The sequence below is a fragment of the Argentina anserina genome, chromosome 4 (genome assembly GCF_933775445.1).
Source record: "Argentina anserina chromosome 4, drPotAnse1.1, whole genome shotgun sequence".
Lineage (NCBI taxonomy): Eukaryota > Viridiplantae > Streptophyta > Magnoliopsida > Rosales > Rosaceae > Argentina > Argentina anserina.
Genome location: NC_065875.1, coordinates 22,330,577 through 22,348,917, shown reverse-complemented (window position 1 = coordinate 22,348,917; position 18,341 = coordinate 22,330,577). Strand labels below are relative to the sequence as shown.

The following is an 18,341-nucleotide window of genomic DNA, read 5'->3' as shown; positions in this document are numbered from 1 at the left end:
AAAAAGGCGTAGTGGTGTCACTCACGATGACGGCAGAGTAATCCTTGCTCAAATAGCATGTATGGGTTGGTCAACACCTTTAAGTCATGAATCAAGTTCTGACCTTGGCACCTCCACAAGTACGTCACACGGTTGATACGGTCAACTTCGCGTCCTGATAACACTAACATTCTCCCTACTGCGCAACATAAGAACAACCATACATCAGTACACAACTATTATGCATAACATAATCAATAAAATTAACACATACAGTTAATTGCTTGAAAGTGTGAAGGAATGCGCTTCTCCGGGAGATACTCTTTCCCATACTCCCACTCAATTTCTACGAAGAAGCTATTATTTCGCCAGTTAGCTTCTGAAGAGGGCCAATTCTCCAGCACATAAAACTCGCTACGTCCGTCCCGCCTAATGAAGCGCACAGTTCATCCATTTTCGTTACGCTGGTTATAGTCTATCTTGAAGAAGTGAAGTACCTTCGCCACAGTAGGAAACCAGTATCCTGACAAGTGGAAGAGCGAGCAGAGGCCGAGAATAACCCGCCACATATTATAGCTAACTTGTCCAAAGGCCAAGCCAAACTCTGCCACCAAACATTGCAGTCGCGGATCCAACGGTAATTCCACCCCTAGCCGCAATACGGAGGGACTGACCAGCGCGTATCCCTCGGGCAGTATCGAGCCATACTCTTCCACGTGGCCGAGCACTGCAGCGAGGTCTGCCCCCTGCGGCTTCTCCACTTCTGATTTCTGCACCCCGCCATCTAACCAGCGCTTTACATGCGCTGGACTCAACGCCGAACTGGATGTACTAGTCCCAGAAGCGCTCGCAATACGCACGTGCACACCCCGGTCTTGACTAGGAATCGGGCACACCTCACTCTCCCCGATCTCCTCGCATCTTGACTCTATCGTACTAGTCGATCGCTAGTTTTCCAATTCGCTAGTACCCTCACAAAGACTGCGGCATGATCCTCACAACGCGACTGACTACTCCTGCTTCGCCGTACCAGGTTCAGGTAGTTAGCCTCCAACTCACTCGTGCACGATTTAGATGATGTTGACATGAACCATCTCTCCTCTGCAGGCGCGGAATCGCTGTCAACTCACTCGTGTACGACACGTGTTGCCCACAACGCGAATAGCACCTCTCTCGGCCCACGTCATAATGCCAAAGATAGCGCCTAAAAGACGTCATACGCGTAAAGATTTACTACGCTATGACGGACGCACTACGCTCAAAGATAACGTCGAAAGACGTCTTACGTGTAAAGATTTACTACGCCATGACAGACGTACTACACTCAAATATAGCGTCGAAAGAAGTCCTACACGTAAAGATTTACTACGCCATGACAGACGCACTACGTTCAAAGATAGCGGCTAAAAACATCCTACGCGTAAAAATTTACTACGCAATGACGGACATACTACGCTCAAATATAGCGTCTAAAGACGTTCTACGCGTAAAGATTTACTACGCTATGACGGACGCACTACGCTCAGAGATAGCGTCTAAAGACGTCCTATGCGTAAAGATTTATTACGCCATGAAAGACGCACTATGTTCAAAGATAGCGGCTAGAGACGTCATACGCGTAAAAATTTACTACGCAATGACGAACGCACTACGCTCAAAGATAGCGGCTAAAGACACCATATGCGTAAAGATTCACTACACAATGAAGGACGCACTACGCTCAAAGATAACGGCTAAAGAAATTCTACGCGTAAAGATTCACTACGCAATGACGCACACACTATGCTCAAAGATAGCGGCTAAAGACGTTCTACGTGTAACGATTTACTACACAATGATGGACGCATTACGTTCAAAAATAGCATTCAAAGACGCCATATGCATAAAGACTTACTACGCTATGAAGGACGCACCATGACCAACAACAACACCCAAAGATGCTCACCACACAGTTTATTAAACCGTCCGCAACTCAGGCGACATTCCTTAACCTGGGAGTGGGGGGACTCCGGGGGGTTTGCGGGATCCACCGCTGATTATGGAAAAATGCTTGATTTTAACTCCCCAGTCAAGAAATTGCCTCCCTACACTGGGAACTTGGGGGGACTTGTTGGCATAGGCTTATGCCAGCCATAATCAACGCAACTATCAGCACATTAAGACCTATAAATAGCCCAGCCTCGCAGTACCAGCAGAAAGGCAGCCGCACTAGTTGTGTAATGAGCCGCCCCGCGGCCCAAACTGACTACGGATTGGCCATCACGCGCATCCAAAGGGGAGCCCTAGAGAACACCTCAACTAGACTTAATCCCACATCGGAAGATGAGAAAATGATCTACCTCAACTCAGCTATAAAAGGACAAACTTTTGACATCATAAAGTGAGCAAACTAAACCACTCACTGTTACTCTGCATAAATTACTATTGACCTGACTTGAGCATCGGAGAGTTGAAGACCACGCCTATGTGGTCTCCACTTTGACAATTCGTGCTACTTGTGACAGGAACGGAGTAAGGAGCACGGCGTATCTTATGAACGAATAGTGAAGCATATTGCCATAGCGCAATACACAACATTAACATTCTCATTGCTAGATGTGTTGATGCTTTAAGAATTGTGGTTATTTAATGATGGTTGTTATATGATCATATTGTTAGTTAATTGTATAACATTAATTACTTCTATCGGAATTAGTATTAGGATCGTGGGATTTATTATCAGGTAAAGGTATGCAGATTAACGCCGAGTGTTGGGTATTCATTCGAGTTATGGTTTCGGTTATCTCAGTTAGTTGGATTGATTAGCTTTGGCATTTACGAGTGAGACTTTAGGGTATGGCGGTAACGTTATATGTGTGTGAGTGAGACTCCGGGAGAGAGGGGATGAACCGGGAGAACCGAAAGAGATGGGATAAACTAGGGGTACCAGAAGAGAAGGGATGAACTGAAAGAACCGGAAGAGAGGGGATGAACCGGGGGAAACCGAAAGAGAGGGGATGAACCGGAGGAAACCGGAAGAGAAGGGATGAACCAAGAGAACCGGAAGAGAATGGATGAACCGGAGGTACCTGAAGAGAGGGGATGAACCAGCAGAACCGGAATAGAGGTGATGAACCGGGGGTACCGGAAGAGGGGGGATGAACCGGGGGTACCGGAAGAGAGGGGATGAACCGAAAGCGGTATTGATATTACTGAGTCGCTAGAAGAGAGGGGATGTACTGGCAGGGTTCCGATAGAGATTAGAAAGGAGAGGACTAGTGACTCACCGAGGGTCGTATGGTCTCGTGTTTACCTCCCGAGTGAACGTCATTATAAGTGTAAATTTACACGGTTCAGTGTTTATAGAATGATGTATGATTGTTGTGACCCCGTTGTCTTAGTGGGTTGGGTGGTTGTGGTATAAGACGAGTTACGAGCTCTCGGAGTCCAACGAGATTAGGTAATGAACGTGGCATACTCCGTCATACTTTTTGAATTATATTTTTGAATTGTGTTTGTGGAGTTGAAGGTTTGGGGAGCATGGTGGCTCCAGGTGTTGAAGTTGTATTTGAGATATTGAGAGTGTCTTTTGTGCAAATTGGAATGGCTACTTTCTGGGGAGACTATGCCGAAATTTTTGGTATATCTCCTTTGGCAGTGGTCTCCACACGATCTGCCTCGATATTAGGGTATATTTTGGGGCAGGTCGTGACAACTAGTCCCAGCGATCTTGGAGTAAGCTTCGTTGGGAATTCAGGCATCTTCAGCTTTTTTGGAGGGGCAGTTCTCTGAGTGTTAGCCACAAAATCCTCAATCGTGTGTCACGTTGTCGCTTGGTTTGCAAATCCTCAGCCAAGCTACCAGCTATCATATGCTCATGATTACCGATATAAGGAACAAGTGCGAGGCTATTATCAGTAGTTTCAAAAACATTCTTTCGATTAAGCACCACCGGTTTGTGGAAACAATAAGGCTCCGTAGAAGCTTAGCTATTTGAGCTACTAGCATGTAAATCAAACGTTGGTTGCACACTATATGTAGATTGGACATCATTAGTACCCAAAAAATGAAACAAGCCATGCTTAAGAGCCAAACCTGGATCAGTCAATAAGGTTGAGAGGTTTGGCAAGCTAGGTTTTGCCGAGGTACCCATCAGCCCTGCAGATGGAGCCTTGTAGCATTGTCCTTCCTCATGCCATATTAGATTGCACTTTTGGCACCGTCCTTGCAGCTTATCATAGTAGAAGAAAATCTCTTTCTCAACTTGATCCGAGAACTTAATCAGTTTCTTCATCACAAAAGGATGATCGAGGTTGTGAGAAACCCTAACCTTGATTTTGTGAGAAGCTCTCCATTCCTTTATCATTCCAATAGAGGAAACTACCAGCAACCATTGCCACCATTTTGATACGGTTCAGCTTCTCAAATCTGGGCGGAAATTCTTCAGATAAACCCAAAAGTACAAGCGATCCATAGGGATAGAAATGATGTATGCAACCCCATCATATTCTTGAAAAACGATCGGAGCCCTAGCGTAGTACCAGGGTCCTCCATTGATCACTCTATTTGCATCCTTGCCATGGTTGAAAGTGAAAAGAAATCTATCTGGGGTCGTTCTTGCACCTGGAACGATCCCTCCAACGTCCATATATGACGAAAGTCGGAACATAGATCCAATGCTGATACCCTTTTCGAAGCCACCGGCCGCACTAGGAGGAAAGCTTGGCCAGAGCCCGCCGAGCTGTTATCGTCGTTATGGACACTTGAGATGTCGAATACATCCGGACTCGCAATAGCGAGTTGTTTAGCAAACTTTTGGGTAAGGGAATCAAGGTTTGTCATGAGGAGAGATACAATGAGGGGAGGGATCAACGATGGCGCCGAAACCTCGCCTGAATGCAACCTAGACAGACTAGGGATCTAAGCGACTAGAGGGAGCGTCGATGTGCTAGGAACAACCCTAACCATTTTAGTTTTTCTCTTCGTCACTACTCCTTACTTGGTGTAGTATATTATTTAAACAAAGAAAAATTCATTTTCAAGTAATGAAATATATATATATATTTTTACTAAACAATATTGATATGTATTTATGAAATTATTCACCAATAACAATAAAAATAATTTTTAAAACATGACTAACGTATACTAGTGCGACAGAAATAACCAGACATATTTTTGTGATATACTGCCCATGAATTAGAGACAGAATGTGCCACAATGTTGGCCATGGCTCTAGGTTGAAGAAGGTTATTTCTGTAGTTTCCATAAATTATAAACGAAGGCCCCTCGACCAACCTACGCGTACAGTAGTGACCGGTCTATGCATAAAACCAAGGAACAAAATCTCCCCGATATTTCCGATATATCCTCCGATATCTCCCTTTTTCAAAAAAAACGATATATCTTAGGGGTAAATATCTTATTTTTTCCCGTATCTGCGATATTTCTCCTATAACATAAAATATCTCAGATATTTCTCCGATATTTATGATATATCCGATATATCTTCGATATTTTAGAGAAATATTTGAAAATTTTCACTTTAAAAAATTAACTCAATTTAAGGATGTCTCGGACTCTTCTTGACCTGGATTTTTTTATTAATTAATCACCTCGAGCCTCGAGGGATATAAAAAAATAAGACTAGAAGAGTAGTCCTTCAATCGGCTAATTTTTAATTTTTCGTAAAAGATATTGAAATGAGGAGTGAAAGTTCAAGTCTTAACTCTTAAAAGTCAAGCCATATCAGTGACCAGTGCTCTCATTGACCTTGAGAGAATCCAAAATAAAGGGTCATAACATAGTCTCACACTCTCATGACGATCATAAGAGAATATCCATAATTTTAGTAACAAGTGTTCTCCTCGAGAAATATAGAAAGAGTAGTAATCTTTATCTCCTTGACGTCATCTCAAAAGATATCTAGATAAGGAGTGTTCTCCTTGGGCACTATTGAGAAAAGTAAGAAAACATGAGTCATATTATAGTCTTTGTCTCCTAGAAGTTCTCTTATACCTTCATAGATTGCTAGCAACCTGTGAACCAATCATGGAAGAATGATAATACTGAAATTTGACATGCGTATTTTAGCACAAACGGCTTCCTCTTCTGCTTGTGAAAGAAAGTGGAATACTTTTGCTCTTATTCATACAAAGCAAAAGAACCGTCTTGCATGTCAGAAGTTGGAAAAACTCGTATACTATTACTATAACATGAAGTTACGACTACATGATAAAAAAACAAAGGATAATGTGATCAATGAAAACAACTATATCGATCTACTTCATGTTGCTAGTGAACCACTTCAGAATGACATTGATCATCTTCATGATTGGATTATGCATGCACACCTCGATGATGAAAATGGCAACCCTCATCCACATGTCGTAAAAAAGGCAACTGATTTTGGAATTGATGTAAACAAGGTATTATCTAATGAAGTTGGAGACCCGGGAGATGATTCTGATAATGCTAGTGTGTGGGGCGGTGTAGCAACTCCAGATAGTTCAGATAGTGATGATGATGGTGGTGGTGGTGGTGGTGGTGGTGGTGGTGGTGGTAATGGTGATGGTAGTGGTGGAAGTCGACAAGGTGGTGGAGATACAAAGTTTGAATATGGACAATTTTATGTAGGTGGAGAATTTGAGCAGTTTACTTGTGAAAGTAATTTTGATCATGCAATCCAAGATGAGAATCATAGATCTAGAGCAAACGGTCATTGTGCGCAACAACAAAATAGGTGCAGGAGGAGGACAAGAGGAGCCATTGATGATCAAAATATTTCATTTGATGTTAGTTCAGTTGCCTTAAGTTTTGATTCTATCAGTTTAGGCACATAGCACAGTGGGATGTCAAACGAATCACATAAAGTCAACTATCAATCTGGTCATCCTATTTACAATTATGGTCAGTTTGGAGACGTTTATGATCAATTATCGAGTTGGGTTCATCCTTACTATTCCCTTCTCGGAGAAACTATTAGTAGCTCAAAAGAGATATATGTCTATCATGTTAACCATTACAATTCGTACTATATGGCTCGTATGTCTTGGGCAAAGTATTGTAGTTTTGTTGACCAACGTGTATCTTTTCAAGCACCTAGAGCCTCTTTCTGGTACTAGATAAAATTAATAATTGTATTTTTTTGTATGTAATTCAATAATAAATAAATAAATAATTTCGGAAGAAAAACGATATTTTTTTTCCAATATCCCCGATATATCTGATATCTCATTTTTTCAAAAAAAACGATATATCTCCCGATACTGATATATAAAACTGATAAAAGTCAGCCAAGTGGAGTCCACCACTGACAAACGGCTATTCTTAGTCTAACTGTAGTCTCTAGTCTCTACCTACGCTCTCTCTATTCACATGTCAATTTCTCATCACCATCTCTTCATATTCTCATTTCTCTTGCATTGTACTCAAGTGTTGGAGCTGAGCTAGCTTTGCATGGAGATTATCCTAATTTTAGAAATCTGTATATTGGGTTGGTGGTTTCCAATGAATTTTAAATGGTCATTGGTAGGGAGCTTAGTGACTGTAATCATCTCATGTTCCCTGTAACGGTTTGTAAACCAGTGTGGCCTATAATCACTGTCTAATACAGTAATATGCATTTGCTGGCCTTGTTTCTCTTTTCTTGCATCCATTTTAGTCTTGTTTCTTACTTAAAGATGATGAAAATATGTCTGAAGTTTATAATCACTTGCAGTTGCGCAATTTGGCATAAGAAACTAGTATAACGCTTCTCAATTTGTAATATTGTAGAGCAAACAATTGATACTCTATGGATTTACTTTAAAGAAACTCAGAAAAATTTATGTACTGTCTATATAATGATAACCAGATGCCTTACCTGGCTGGCTAGTGAATATAGAAAATTGGTAAAAGCCTAGGACAGGAGGGTTCACTATAAATGGAGATAGGGGACTCTAAGCATAATCTCCCACAAAATATCGCGATAAATTGCATGGTATGGGGCACTCTGGGAGTGGAGGCGGGAGTGTGAGAATGGTGACAAATACTCTATGGATTCCCACTACAAGCTTCTCTTTTGCCATTTTCTTTTGGGGTTCTCCTTCCTTCACTACTTTCCCAATGTCTTTCTTGCTTGATTGTTGAGCCTTGTTAGCGTTCTGCAAACGCTCTCCTCTTCCTCCATCACTGTCAAAGCTTTCACACTTCCTTTTGTGTGTGTTTTCTCACTTCCACTGCCTCTCTCTCACAGCTTTCTCCACAAGCTTCACTGTGTTCTGGTTCACTAAAGGTAAACCCTTTCAACTCCAGCTTTGTGAGTTTAGAGTTTACACCATGTTGTGTTTTGTTTTGGTGCTTGTGCTTATATGCAACTCACGTAGCCTAGTGGGTGGTTTGAATGAAGAAGGCCAAGCCCTCTTGGCATTCAAGCAGTCAATTACTCAGGACCCAGAAGGGTCTCTGAGTAATTGGAACTCTTCTGATGCAAATCCTTGTGCATGGAATGGGATTACATGCAAGGAGCAAAGAGTTGTGTCCCTTAGCATTCCAAAGAAGAAGCTTTTTGGGCTTCTTCCTTCTGCCATGGGGTCTCTCTCTGATCTCAGACATGCCAATCTAAGGAACAATAAGCTCTATGGGAGCTTGCCCATTCAGCTTTTTGAAGCTATAGGGTTACAAAGTTTGGTTCTTTATGGAAATTCCTTTTCTGGGTTTGTGCCTAATGTTATTGGTGAGCTTAAGTACTTGCAGAACTTAGATTTGTCACAAAATTTCTTCAATGGGTCATTACCTTCTTCAATTGTACAATGTAGGAGACTCAGAACTGTGGATCTTAGTGAGAATAATTTCACTGGTTCTCTGCCAGTTGGTTTTGGGACTGGCTTGGTTTCTCTGGAAAAGCTTGATCTTTCTTTCAATAAGTTCAATGGCTCAATTCCTAGTGATTTGGGAAACTTGTCTAGTTTGCAAGGGACTGTTGATTTGTCTCATAATCAGTTTTCTGGTATAATCCCAGCTAGCCTTGGAAACCTTCCTGAGAAGGTTTACATTGATCTCACTTACAACAATTTAAGCGGCCCTATACCCCAAAATGGTGCTCTAATGAACAGAGGGCCAACTGCCTTTATTGGTAATCCTGATCTTTGTGGCCCTCCATTGAAGAGCCCTTGTTCTTCAGATACTCCTGGAGCTAATGCACCATCTTTTCCATATCTCCCAGATAACAACCCTCCTCAGGATTCTGATGATAATGCTGGTGGTAAATCTAAAGGGTTAAGTAAGAAAGCTGTGATTGCAATTGTAGTTAGTGACGTGATTGGTATATGCCTTGTTGGGCTGCTGTTCTCATATTGCTATTCAAGTATTTGTTCCTGTCGGAAGGTTAAGGATGAAAATGGTCATGGGTTTGGGAAGGGCGGCAAGGGTAGGAAAGAGTGCTTGTGCTTCAGGAAAGATGAATCAGAGACTTTATCTGAAAATCTGGAGCAGTATGATCTGGTGGCATTGGACACACAAGTGGCATTTGATCTGGATGAGCTTCTTAAGGCCTCTGCTTTTGTTCTTGGAAAGAGTGGAATTGGCATTGTTTACAAAGTTGTGCTTGAAGAAGGACTTACATTAGCAGTTAGGAGATTGGGTGAAGGGGGCTCTCAGAGATTCAAGGAATTTCAGACCGAAGTTGAAGCAATTGGAAAGCTGAGGCATCCTAATATTGTTACACTGAGGGCTTATTACTGGTCTGTTGATGAAAAGCTGCTGATATATGACTATGTGCCTAATGGCAACCTTGCTGGCACAATTCATGGTAAGTTTACTATATCTTAGTGATTTTACTCTTATAATTGTGAATGACACTATCAGTTTTGTTGTTGATCTGATTATTTGGGGGCATGTTATCAGGAAAGCCAGGACTGCTATCATTTACGCCACTTGCATGGTCTGTTCGGTTGCAAATCATGAAAGGAATTGCGAAAGGCTTGGTCTACCTGCATGAGTTTAGCCCCAAAAAGTATGTGCATGGAGACTTGAAGCCGAATAATATACTTCTTGGACAAAACATGGAGCCACAAATTTCTGATTTTGGACTTGGACGCCTTGCTAATATAGCAGGAGGTACCCCTACATTGGAATCCAACCGAATGGCAACCATAGACAAACCACAAGAAAGGCACCAAAAGAGCGCATCCATTGAATCCGCTGTAGTTTGTTCGTCAAGTAATTTGGGATCTTGTTATCAAGCTCCAGAAGCTCTGAAAGTGGTGAAACCATCACAGAAGTGGGATGTCTATTCCTATGGGGTGATCTTGCTTGAAATGATTACTGGAAGATTGCCAATAGTCCAAGTGGGTTCCTCAGAAATGGACCTAGTTCATTGGGTTCAGCTCTGCATTGATGACAAAAAACCGCTTTTAGATATCTTAGACCCACATCTAATGCAAGATTTAGAAATGGAGGAAGAGATTATTGCAGTGTTGAAGATTGCAATGGCATGTGTTCATAGCAGCCCGGAAAGAAGGCCAATCATGAGGCATGTTTCTGAAGCTTTGGACAGGTTGGCCACACCAGCTGTGTGAGGTAGCTGCGTTTTGAATTGCATTCAATCCGCTTGTGAAGCTTGGTTCTCGGGTTAGTTCAATCTCGAGTGAATAACTTCATTTCCCACTTTTCCCACTGTCATTTGTTAGAGCTAGACTGAGTTTGATCTTCTTAAGAGCATTGAACTAGAGTTTGCATGAGTTTGGCCTTGAGTAATTGGTGTATATTGAAAACATTTTATCATGCTCTTCTTGTAGACCTTTTGTAGTTGTTCTTGTATGTTAATGAAATTAATCATTTGTTTCTTGCTTTTACCCTCTGAAAATTAGAACTGTGTTTCTACCTGTGCACATCCTCAAGCTCACTTTATCCTTTCCTAGCTTACTTGGATCTCATCTTTATTCTCGATCCTATTTCTATAAGACTTACAGGTGTTTCCCAACTGTGAGGCGCGATTGTAGGAGTACAGTCCACCAGTATATGAATTAGTCAATAGTAAAGGGATTTCATCTGTCCTTTAGCTTAATTGATACTATAATCTCACTGTTTACATTTCTTTGACTTAAACAGAAGAACTTTGTCCCTATATATTTGGTCCATTATATCCAACTGTATGTACACACTAAGCATAAGCAAAAAACCAACAAAGTAGTTGAGCTTCATCTTTTAGAATATCTTTCTGACATTTGGGGCCTTTTATAAGCACAAGAATGTTTGACAACTCACGAGTGAAAATTTCAGACAACAAAATAATGTTATACATTGTAGCAGGCTGATATGGACTGCTTAGATATGTAATCTTACACTACTTTTCTCCAAGTCAGGAACATCATAAGAACCCTTATAAGAACATATATCAGCAGGATAAGAAAAATTAGTTAAATTTTGCAGAAAAATGATCAGTTCTTTCTTGCGATCCTTAGCCGCTTCACACATTCTACAAAATCCCTGTTTGTAATGCAATACACAGAGCTTCAATAAATAACATGGTTCAATATCATTGCATTCACAGATCTAAGATGCCAAATGAACAAATAAAATGGAAAATGACAGTTTGGACGATGCAAGCAAATGAAGTGATAGATAAGGATGTACCTCCATGAAACGTCACCAACAACTCTCCAATTGTCATCTCTGTCCTTGTAAAAAAGTGAAAACTCAGATCCAACCTGAAACAACCTCAATCCAGATACAGATTGTCTACCTGAAAACAAAGAACCCCATAAAATTAACTTTCTGTATGCAAACTACACGCTTTTCTTTTTCATCGAGACTAAATGTACCTACCAAACATGTCTTCCAGCTGAAATGCAAGACTCGAGTAGCCACTGTGATCAAGTACACAAACTTTTCTGCCTATAACAATCCCATCCATGTTAACTTTAACATAAGCCCGCCTCTGCTTGCTCTGCACTCCCTCTGCTTCCTCACCACAGTCTCCTGGTATATTTCTCGGACTTATGACAGTTGAATTCTTCAAATTTAAGTCGGTAGCCTGAGGCCAATCTATCAGTCCATCATAACTCTCCAAGCTCACAACTGCACATAATGTATAACTATGATTAGGACACATACTGAGCATTCTACTGTAAAGATAGAAAACAAAGGAAAACTGTAAGGAATGTACAGTGTGCTGGATGATGATAGGTTTCAGGTTGAAGAGCTCTGAGGCTAAGACCAAGATCAATAAAACCCTCGTTCTCTTTAGCTTCATAATAAACTGACTGAAAGCTTGATGCATTAGGATCCATCTAAATTTAAGATGCTTCTCCCTTTAACATATACAACTTAGCATATATAGAGAGAGTAGAACATATATATTTATATTAGCAGTGGTGAGAAAATGCCAAGCATGAATTAATAAGTGGGGGCAAGGACATTAAACATGGAAGACAGAAAGAGAAAGGTTATAGGTTCCATTATGAAAGGTTCAGTGTTGCTTATCTTCTTCTGCTGCTACAAACATGCAAGTACAAGTGCAAGGAACAAAACTCCAGGAAGACAAGGGATGGTCTATGTGATTCTGACAGAAGTTGGTTGGATTATGCAACCCAGTGTTGCTACAAATTGAGAGTTCCATGTTCAGGTCATCGGAATCCGACAGTGATTAGGATCGTTCAGTTGGTACACTAGCAGCAACTTCACTTCAATTTCTAACTCTTTTACTTGAGTTCTGTTTATTGGGGTAAATGCAGTGTTGATTGTTAGTCTTCAAGGGGACAATGATCGGAGAACGACCCTACGTTCCACTCCGGAATGCCTTGGACAATACAAGACACGCTACAAACAGAAGATAACAAGATAATCTAGTCTTACACTAAGGTCATTCCTAACTCACATAACCCCAGTGGTCTATCAAAGTTATGAGGCATCCAATGTTTATATGAAACCATATGAAAATAAAGGTGGAAGCTCAAATTATCCCATCCCAAACAGTCAGATTTCAATGTCAAACTCGAAACAGGTAGTTTTTTAGAGCAAAAATTGATATTCCTCAACTGTAGAAATAAGGATATGAGGTGAAAAAGTCAGAATCTTTTGGATAGTGAAAAATTCAGAATGCGGAAAAGTTGGCTAACATGGTTTTTTTTCATGTGTTTGTCATAACAGTTCAGTGGAACACGAGGCGGCAAAAGTAATATAACCGAAAACAAAAATTGACCTTTTACGAACAAGTTATCATAAATATACATCTACATATTATCCACAATTGATGGTGAACAGAACTTTGTGTAAAAATAACTGTGAATTCCGGTCTAGGAAGAAAAACATCTCCTGTGCACTATTATATAGTATCTCTCAGTAATGCCTATCTGCACCAGTTCCACGATGAATTCCTGTCAATCATGTTCGGTCATGCTTACTAAGAAAATCAATTATACACGGATAGACTTGCTCTTCTGCCTGCAAGTCAATAGAAGATAAAAACAAAGCTATATAAGCAAGTGCCAATGCAAACAAATCATCTTTCAATAATATCATTGTAAATGCCCCATAGATAAAGAACGAGAGGAAAAGAATAGTACATACCATTCGACCTCCTACCAAATCATAATGAGCATAGTGTGCACCTTCAGATTCTCCAAAAACTTTATATGTAACCAGGTGCTTTGGTATCACCTTAACAGTGTCTGATCGATCAAAATACATCATCAGTAGACATCACCGAGACTGTTATAGATCACCACTGATAAGAATTTACCTTCAACAGCTTCTGGAGGGCATATTGAATCCTTATCTCCAGCAATTGCCAGTATAGGGACACTGCTTTTATGTATATGATCCTTATACAAGTAGGTACCACTCCTGTCACGTAGTCCACCCTCCTTAAAAGCTGTTGTTAGCTGCAATAGAAGTTTTGCTGGTATTGTGCCTGCCAGTTGCGATGAGATCTTACTTTTATGAAACTAACAAGCCAAAAAATAAAAAGGCACGCACACTCGTAAACAAACATTCTCAAAAAGCATATGTAGAGTTATTGACTAGTTAGCAGGCAGCATCCTTCCATTTCGCAAATCTAGCAAATATCTTTTGAGTAACCAGCCTTTATCTTAATACATAACATATCTCGTACGAAATTGGCAAACTGTAATCAAATACCGTGTCATAGAGAACAATCAGTATACTCACAAAAGTTATTTAAAATAAGCTTTTCCAGTAACTCTGGATGCATCATTCCCTGTGCTGAAATCAGATTATTAAGCCAAGAGAAGGCATAAGGAGGGCGGGATGACAGAGGATAAGCTGCTGCCAATAATGTCCCCAAAGGAACAACAGGGACATTGAGAGCTTGAGCAGGATCTGCCTGTACGACACAAATCTTAATATGAGATTCTTATCTTTTTCAAGATATGATTGCTATCAAGCAGTTTAATTACAAGATTATCAGGTTACGATCAAGCAGCTGTAATAGTTAATTTTAAAATGAAACTACCAAAAGTTTCGTTGTATTTACTTACAAGTGGTATAAGCAATTTAAGGGTTGATTTTGAAGACGTGTAATCAAGTGATGAGGCCAGCGTTACAACAGCTGCTAGGTTGCATGTTCTTCCTTCCGAACCTTAGAGGAAAACAGTAGTAATTAGATAAATAAGAAACTCGTATGCTAGAAGCCTTTTGAAAAGAAAATAGTACACCTGTAAGGATTAAACTTGAACAACATTATAAAACAGTCAGTCATGGACATTAATACTTCTCAATAGCAAAAAAAAAAGCAGTATCTGAAAAAACCAAAACAGCTACATCACCATTATAATTCATAAAGGTCACAAACTCAGATTCTAGAAAAGATTTTGCCTGCCAACTTTCTGCAATGCCTCAACATATTTGAATAAACTAGAAGCTTACATAATGATGCATTTAGACTTTCATATTTTTCTGGAATTACATTAATCACATGCCTCAAATTGTAAAATAAATGCACAAAGAAAAGAAAAAGAAATACATGCACTAGAAGAAACAGATTCTCACCACATCGTGAAAGCATTGCATAAAGCAAGATCCCGCCCATTGAGTGCCCAATAGCTAACAACTTCCCATCCTTCGGCTTACTTTCGGCGATTATATACTCCATCTGTGTTGTTAACGTTGTAAATTCATCATTAAGAGAATAAGAGGTAAGTGAAGATACTTGATTCTACTAGAAAAGAAAATGATATATCTATTGAAACTAGGGGGGAAAGAGGCAGTCATATTGTAACAATCTAGCAAGATAAATTGTCACCTCACCACAGCAGGTATATCCTCTTCAAGGTAGTGATCAAAGTCCCAGTCATACTTAACTATCAAGTCAAGTTGCTTCTGAAAATCTTCTAGTGTGGAAGAAAGACGCTCTTGCAAGTTAAACAATGATGGTGAAACAGAGCGCTGTCCTTCTTCAATTATATTCACAAGCTTTTGACTGAGGTCCCTGATTTGGTTGGCAATAGCTGAGTTTTGCCTTGTCTCTAATAGGCTTGATACCTTATTACTTATATCATTGAACCGCTCAGATAAGGTAGAATCAGCAATAAGTTTCGAGATGTGGTCGAGTAAGTTATTAGACATGATACTGGATTGACCTTCACCGAGAAAGCCAGACAATTGTTCTGGCTTCTCCGTAAAAGTTTCAGTCATCCCTGACACGGTTTTTGATTCGCTTCCTACAGTTGGTATACTTGTGAGGTTACCTTTGGCAGCTGAAATCTCATCATTTATTTTGTGCACTGGTCTTTCAAATGCTGAGGCACCAGGAAAACTGTTTGACGACTTTTCTGTAGAAGAAGCTCCATCAGTTGCACTCTGAGAAACAGCTTCATTCTGTTCAGATTCTGCATCAGCACCGGAAAAGCTGTTCGACTGATTTTGTGCAGAAAAAGCTCCATTAGTTGCAGCCTTTGACACAGATTCCATTTGTTCAGATTTTGCATGGACAGACTCCTGAATTTCTTTCTTATTTGATTCATGAACACTCAATCCAGCCCCACGAACTTCGAGAACCCATGTCTGAAATCCTTGCCCAGACATGTAACGTGCAAATGAAGACTGCAAAGATGTCCCATTCATTGCTAGCAAGTTAGACAATATAGAGCTAACAAACAACTAGACCACAAAACTAAACCATGTGATAGAAAGACTCAAAGATGTCATGGAAGAACGTAATTGATTCTCAGGTTGTTACTTGTAGCTGTGGACTTATCGTCGATTCCAAACTCCTAACTACTTCTAGCACATAATACTTGCCCCATTCTGGATCCCTTAAGTCCTAGTAAAGCCATACTGCCAAATTAAGTTGCTCATTTCAAAGGACACATCACATGGACTTCATCTCTATCATACAAACTCGAAGTAACTTCAATTTTAAATACAAATATCCGGACCACAAACCCCACAAATGATTAGACTTTCATACAGGTGAGTAATGGTAAACACTAATGAAAATAACCAACAGAGTTACTGGCATTGCATTTGCATATTGAAAAAAATGACAGTCATATACAACCACAGTAATTAATGTAGTAAAAATTAAGGGCTTTGATCAAATTGTTACCTCAGGAGAGAGATCATATCCAATAGCATTGGTCCCCACACCAGACAAGAGCAGCAATGGGTGATTCCGCCGAGGGGCCTGTTCAAATTTTCCATATTCATTACAAGCACATAGTTATTAGCTCTACCCAATTTTATTATAAACAACAAAATGTGATACGACCTTGGGGCAAGGACGGTAGCGCCAGAGAGCGAGCCGCCAGTCGGAGTTGGGAACCGAGACGTAGTGGAGCTCGTCGGCGGTGCATATGGACGGCTTCTCCGGGAGCTTCACGGCCTCCTTGGCCGCGTCGTTGGAGAAAGCTCTGGCGCGAAACGACGACCATGGGGAGGAGGAGAAAGAAGACAGCGCTCGACGCGCCACGGAGGCGCGCGAGGCGACGCGGCGGGGGGCGAGAGTCCTAATCGTGGATAGCGACGTCGGCGAGGAGGAGGAGGAGGAGGTTGACGATGAGGTGGCCGAGTGGAGGCAGCGAATATCGTAGTGGATTGAAGCCATATGTGCGAGGAATAAGGAATTGTGATTGGTTCAGTTAGCGGTGGAGGCGGTGGGTATGTGTAGCTCACCTCACCTCACCTCACCTCACCTCGCTAGCTTTGTTTGATCTCTTCTATTTCATTGTTTTCTTTAATCTTGCTTAATATTTGACTAAGACATGGGAGATTCGTATGAGGGTGAGGCAAGGTCCAAACTCCAAAGTCCAAAACTGATCTGTGAATTGTGATGAGGAGGCGGTGACGAACCCAATCCATTTAATTAAAACACGTTTTACAATATTTTTTCTCACGCCATTATTTCTCAGTCGGCAATAAAAATCATTTCTGACCACTCAATGCATGCATGATCTAAGGCCTCTCGTTTGTTCCGCGGAATTGACGGATTTCCAAGTTCATTCCCTTCCGATGTTTGGTATGCATAAGAAACTACTTTCCTACGTGAATAAAACATATGGGGGGAAACACTTTATTCCATGAACATATGAAACTAATTGCTCTCCTTAATTCCTTGCATTATTATTCACTGTATTCTTTTATTGCATTAATTACAAAATTTTAGAAAAGTTTCCTCCCAACTTCCCTTGTGTTACTAAACACCCAAAAGGAAAATTCACTTCTCATTTAAGTTCCATTTTCATGGGAAATTATAAAAGAACTACTTTTCTTTCCATATACCAAACGAGACCTACGAAGGACTAAATAATTGTACAGAAATGGAAGAAGCGAAAATAAACATGCGGTCCAACATACTAAAAACAGAAAATACACACAAGATAAACTGACTCGGCTTCAAGATTGAAAGTCGTCCTCTAGACAAGGCATTGGTCTCGGCAAAGATCAATGAGCGCAATCAGTCCGAGTAGTTTGAAGTGGCTTGAACCTCGATGATGCTAGCTACTGGTCGTGAGCAATGTTGTGCCTTCAGATTGTTTGGTGTCTCTTGTCAGACATGTCTAAAACGAATTGAATTTATATGTGGAGCACGCACGTAACGCGTTTCATGCTAATACAAATTTTGAATTTAGATCCTCCTTATGTCTTCTTCTCTACTTTTTATTTATCAAAGATTACTTCGTTCACTGAAGAGGAAGTACAACGAGTTTGAGATTAAATCCGACAGGCTGGAGCAATCCACTAGATTTTAACAAGAAAATTTGTAAAGACGCGACAAAGTGTAAATCTTTTCTTTTTCTCCTCACTATGTTTCAATTTCTGATAAATTACTGAGTGGGAGAATAGATTAGGCATTGAGATGTCACACAAGTCCCTGGGCCTTCACCCACTGACTGCCCAAATCCTTCCTTTCTCGTTTTTGTTGGTCGGGTTTCGGATTGTGA

At 40.6% G+C, this 18,341-nt stretch overlaps 3 protein-coding genes across 3 annotated transcripts; 1 reads left to right on the top strand and 2 right to left on the bottom strand.

The window, feature by feature from the left end:
* The first annotated feature begins 8,048 nt into the window (after nt 1-8,048).
* Nucleotides 8,049-10,789, top strand: LOC126792669 (receptor protein kinase-like protein ZAR1). The gene is made up of 2 exons (XM_050519123.1): nt 8,049-9,748; nt 9,844-10,789. Exons 1-2 carry the CDS (start codon nt 8,278-8,280, stop codon nt 10,515-10,517), a joined length of 2,145 nt encoding a protein of 714 aa, XP_050375080.1. The 5' UTR covers nt 8,049-8,277; the 3' UTR covers nt 10,518-10,789.
* A 395-nt stretch (nt 10,790-11,184) lies between these two features.
* Nucleotides 11,185-12,682, bottom strand: LOC126792671 (auxin-responsive protein IAA32). The gene is made up of 4 exons (XM_050519125.1): nt 12,107-12,682; nt 11,767-12,018; nt 11,575-11,683; nt 11,185-11,427 (listed from the first exon to the last, which is right to left on the bottom strand). Exons 1-4 carry the CDS (start codon nt 12,228-12,230, stop codon nt 11,379-11,381), a joined length of 534 nt encoding a protein of 177 aa, XP_050375082.1. The 5' UTR covers nt 12,231-12,682; the 3' UTR covers nt 11,185-11,378.
* Nucleotides 12,683-13,136: 454 nt separating this feature from the next.
* Nucleotides 13,137-17,199, bottom strand: LOC126792670 (uncharacterized). The gene is made up of 9 exons (XM_050519124.1): nt 16,670-17,199; nt 16,508-16,585; nt 15,208-16,002; nt 14,950-15,052; nt 14,439-14,539; nt 14,110-14,284; nt 13,682-13,852; nt 13,510-13,610; nt 13,137-13,383 (listed from the first exon to the last, which is right to left on the bottom strand). The coding sequence occupies exons 1-9, from the start codon at nt 17,003-17,005 to the stop codon at nt 13,324-13,326; spliced, it is 1,920 nt and encodes a 639-aa protein (XP_050375081.1). The 5' UTR covers nt 17,006-17,199; the 3' UTR covers nt 13,137-13,323.
* Nucleotides 17,200-18,341: the final 1,142 nt, after the last annotated feature.

Excerpts from the sequence above, each read along its gene's own strand:
- LOC126792669 (XM_050519123.1), top strand. The coding sequence starts at position 8,278 with ATGTTGTGTTTTGTTTTGGTGCTTGTGCTTATATGCAACTCACGTAGC. Across the intron at positions 9,749-9,843 it reads CCTTGCTGGCACAATTCATG|GAAAGCCAGGACTGCTATCA; the intron begins GTAAGTTTACTA and ends GCATGTTATCAG.
- LOC126792671 (XM_050519125.1), bottom strand. The coding sequence starts at position 12,230 with ATGGATCCTAATGCATCAAGCTTTCAGTCAGTTTATTATGAAGCTAAA. Across the intron at positions 12,019-12,106 it reads CTATCATCATCCAGCACACT|TTGTGAGCTTGGAGAGTTAT; the intron begins GTACATTCCTTA and ends CATTATGTGCAG. Across the intron at positions 11,428-11,574 it reads GTTGGTGACGTTTCATGGAG|GGATTTTGTAGAATGTGTGA; the intron begins GTACATCCTTAT and ends CATTACAAACAG.
- LOC126792670 (XM_050519124.1), bottom strand. The coding sequence starts at position 17,005 with ATGGCTTCAATCCACTACGATATTCGCTGCCTCCACTCGGCCACCTCA. Across the intron at positions 16,586-16,669 it reads GCTACCGTCCTTGCCCCAAG|GCCCCTCGGCGGAATCACCC; the intron begins GTCGTATCACAT and ends AAATTTGAACAG. Across the intron at positions 16,003-16,507 it reads GATATGATCTCTCTCCTGAG|TCTTCATTTGCACGTTACAT; the intron begins GTAACAATTTGA and ends ACATCTTTGCAG.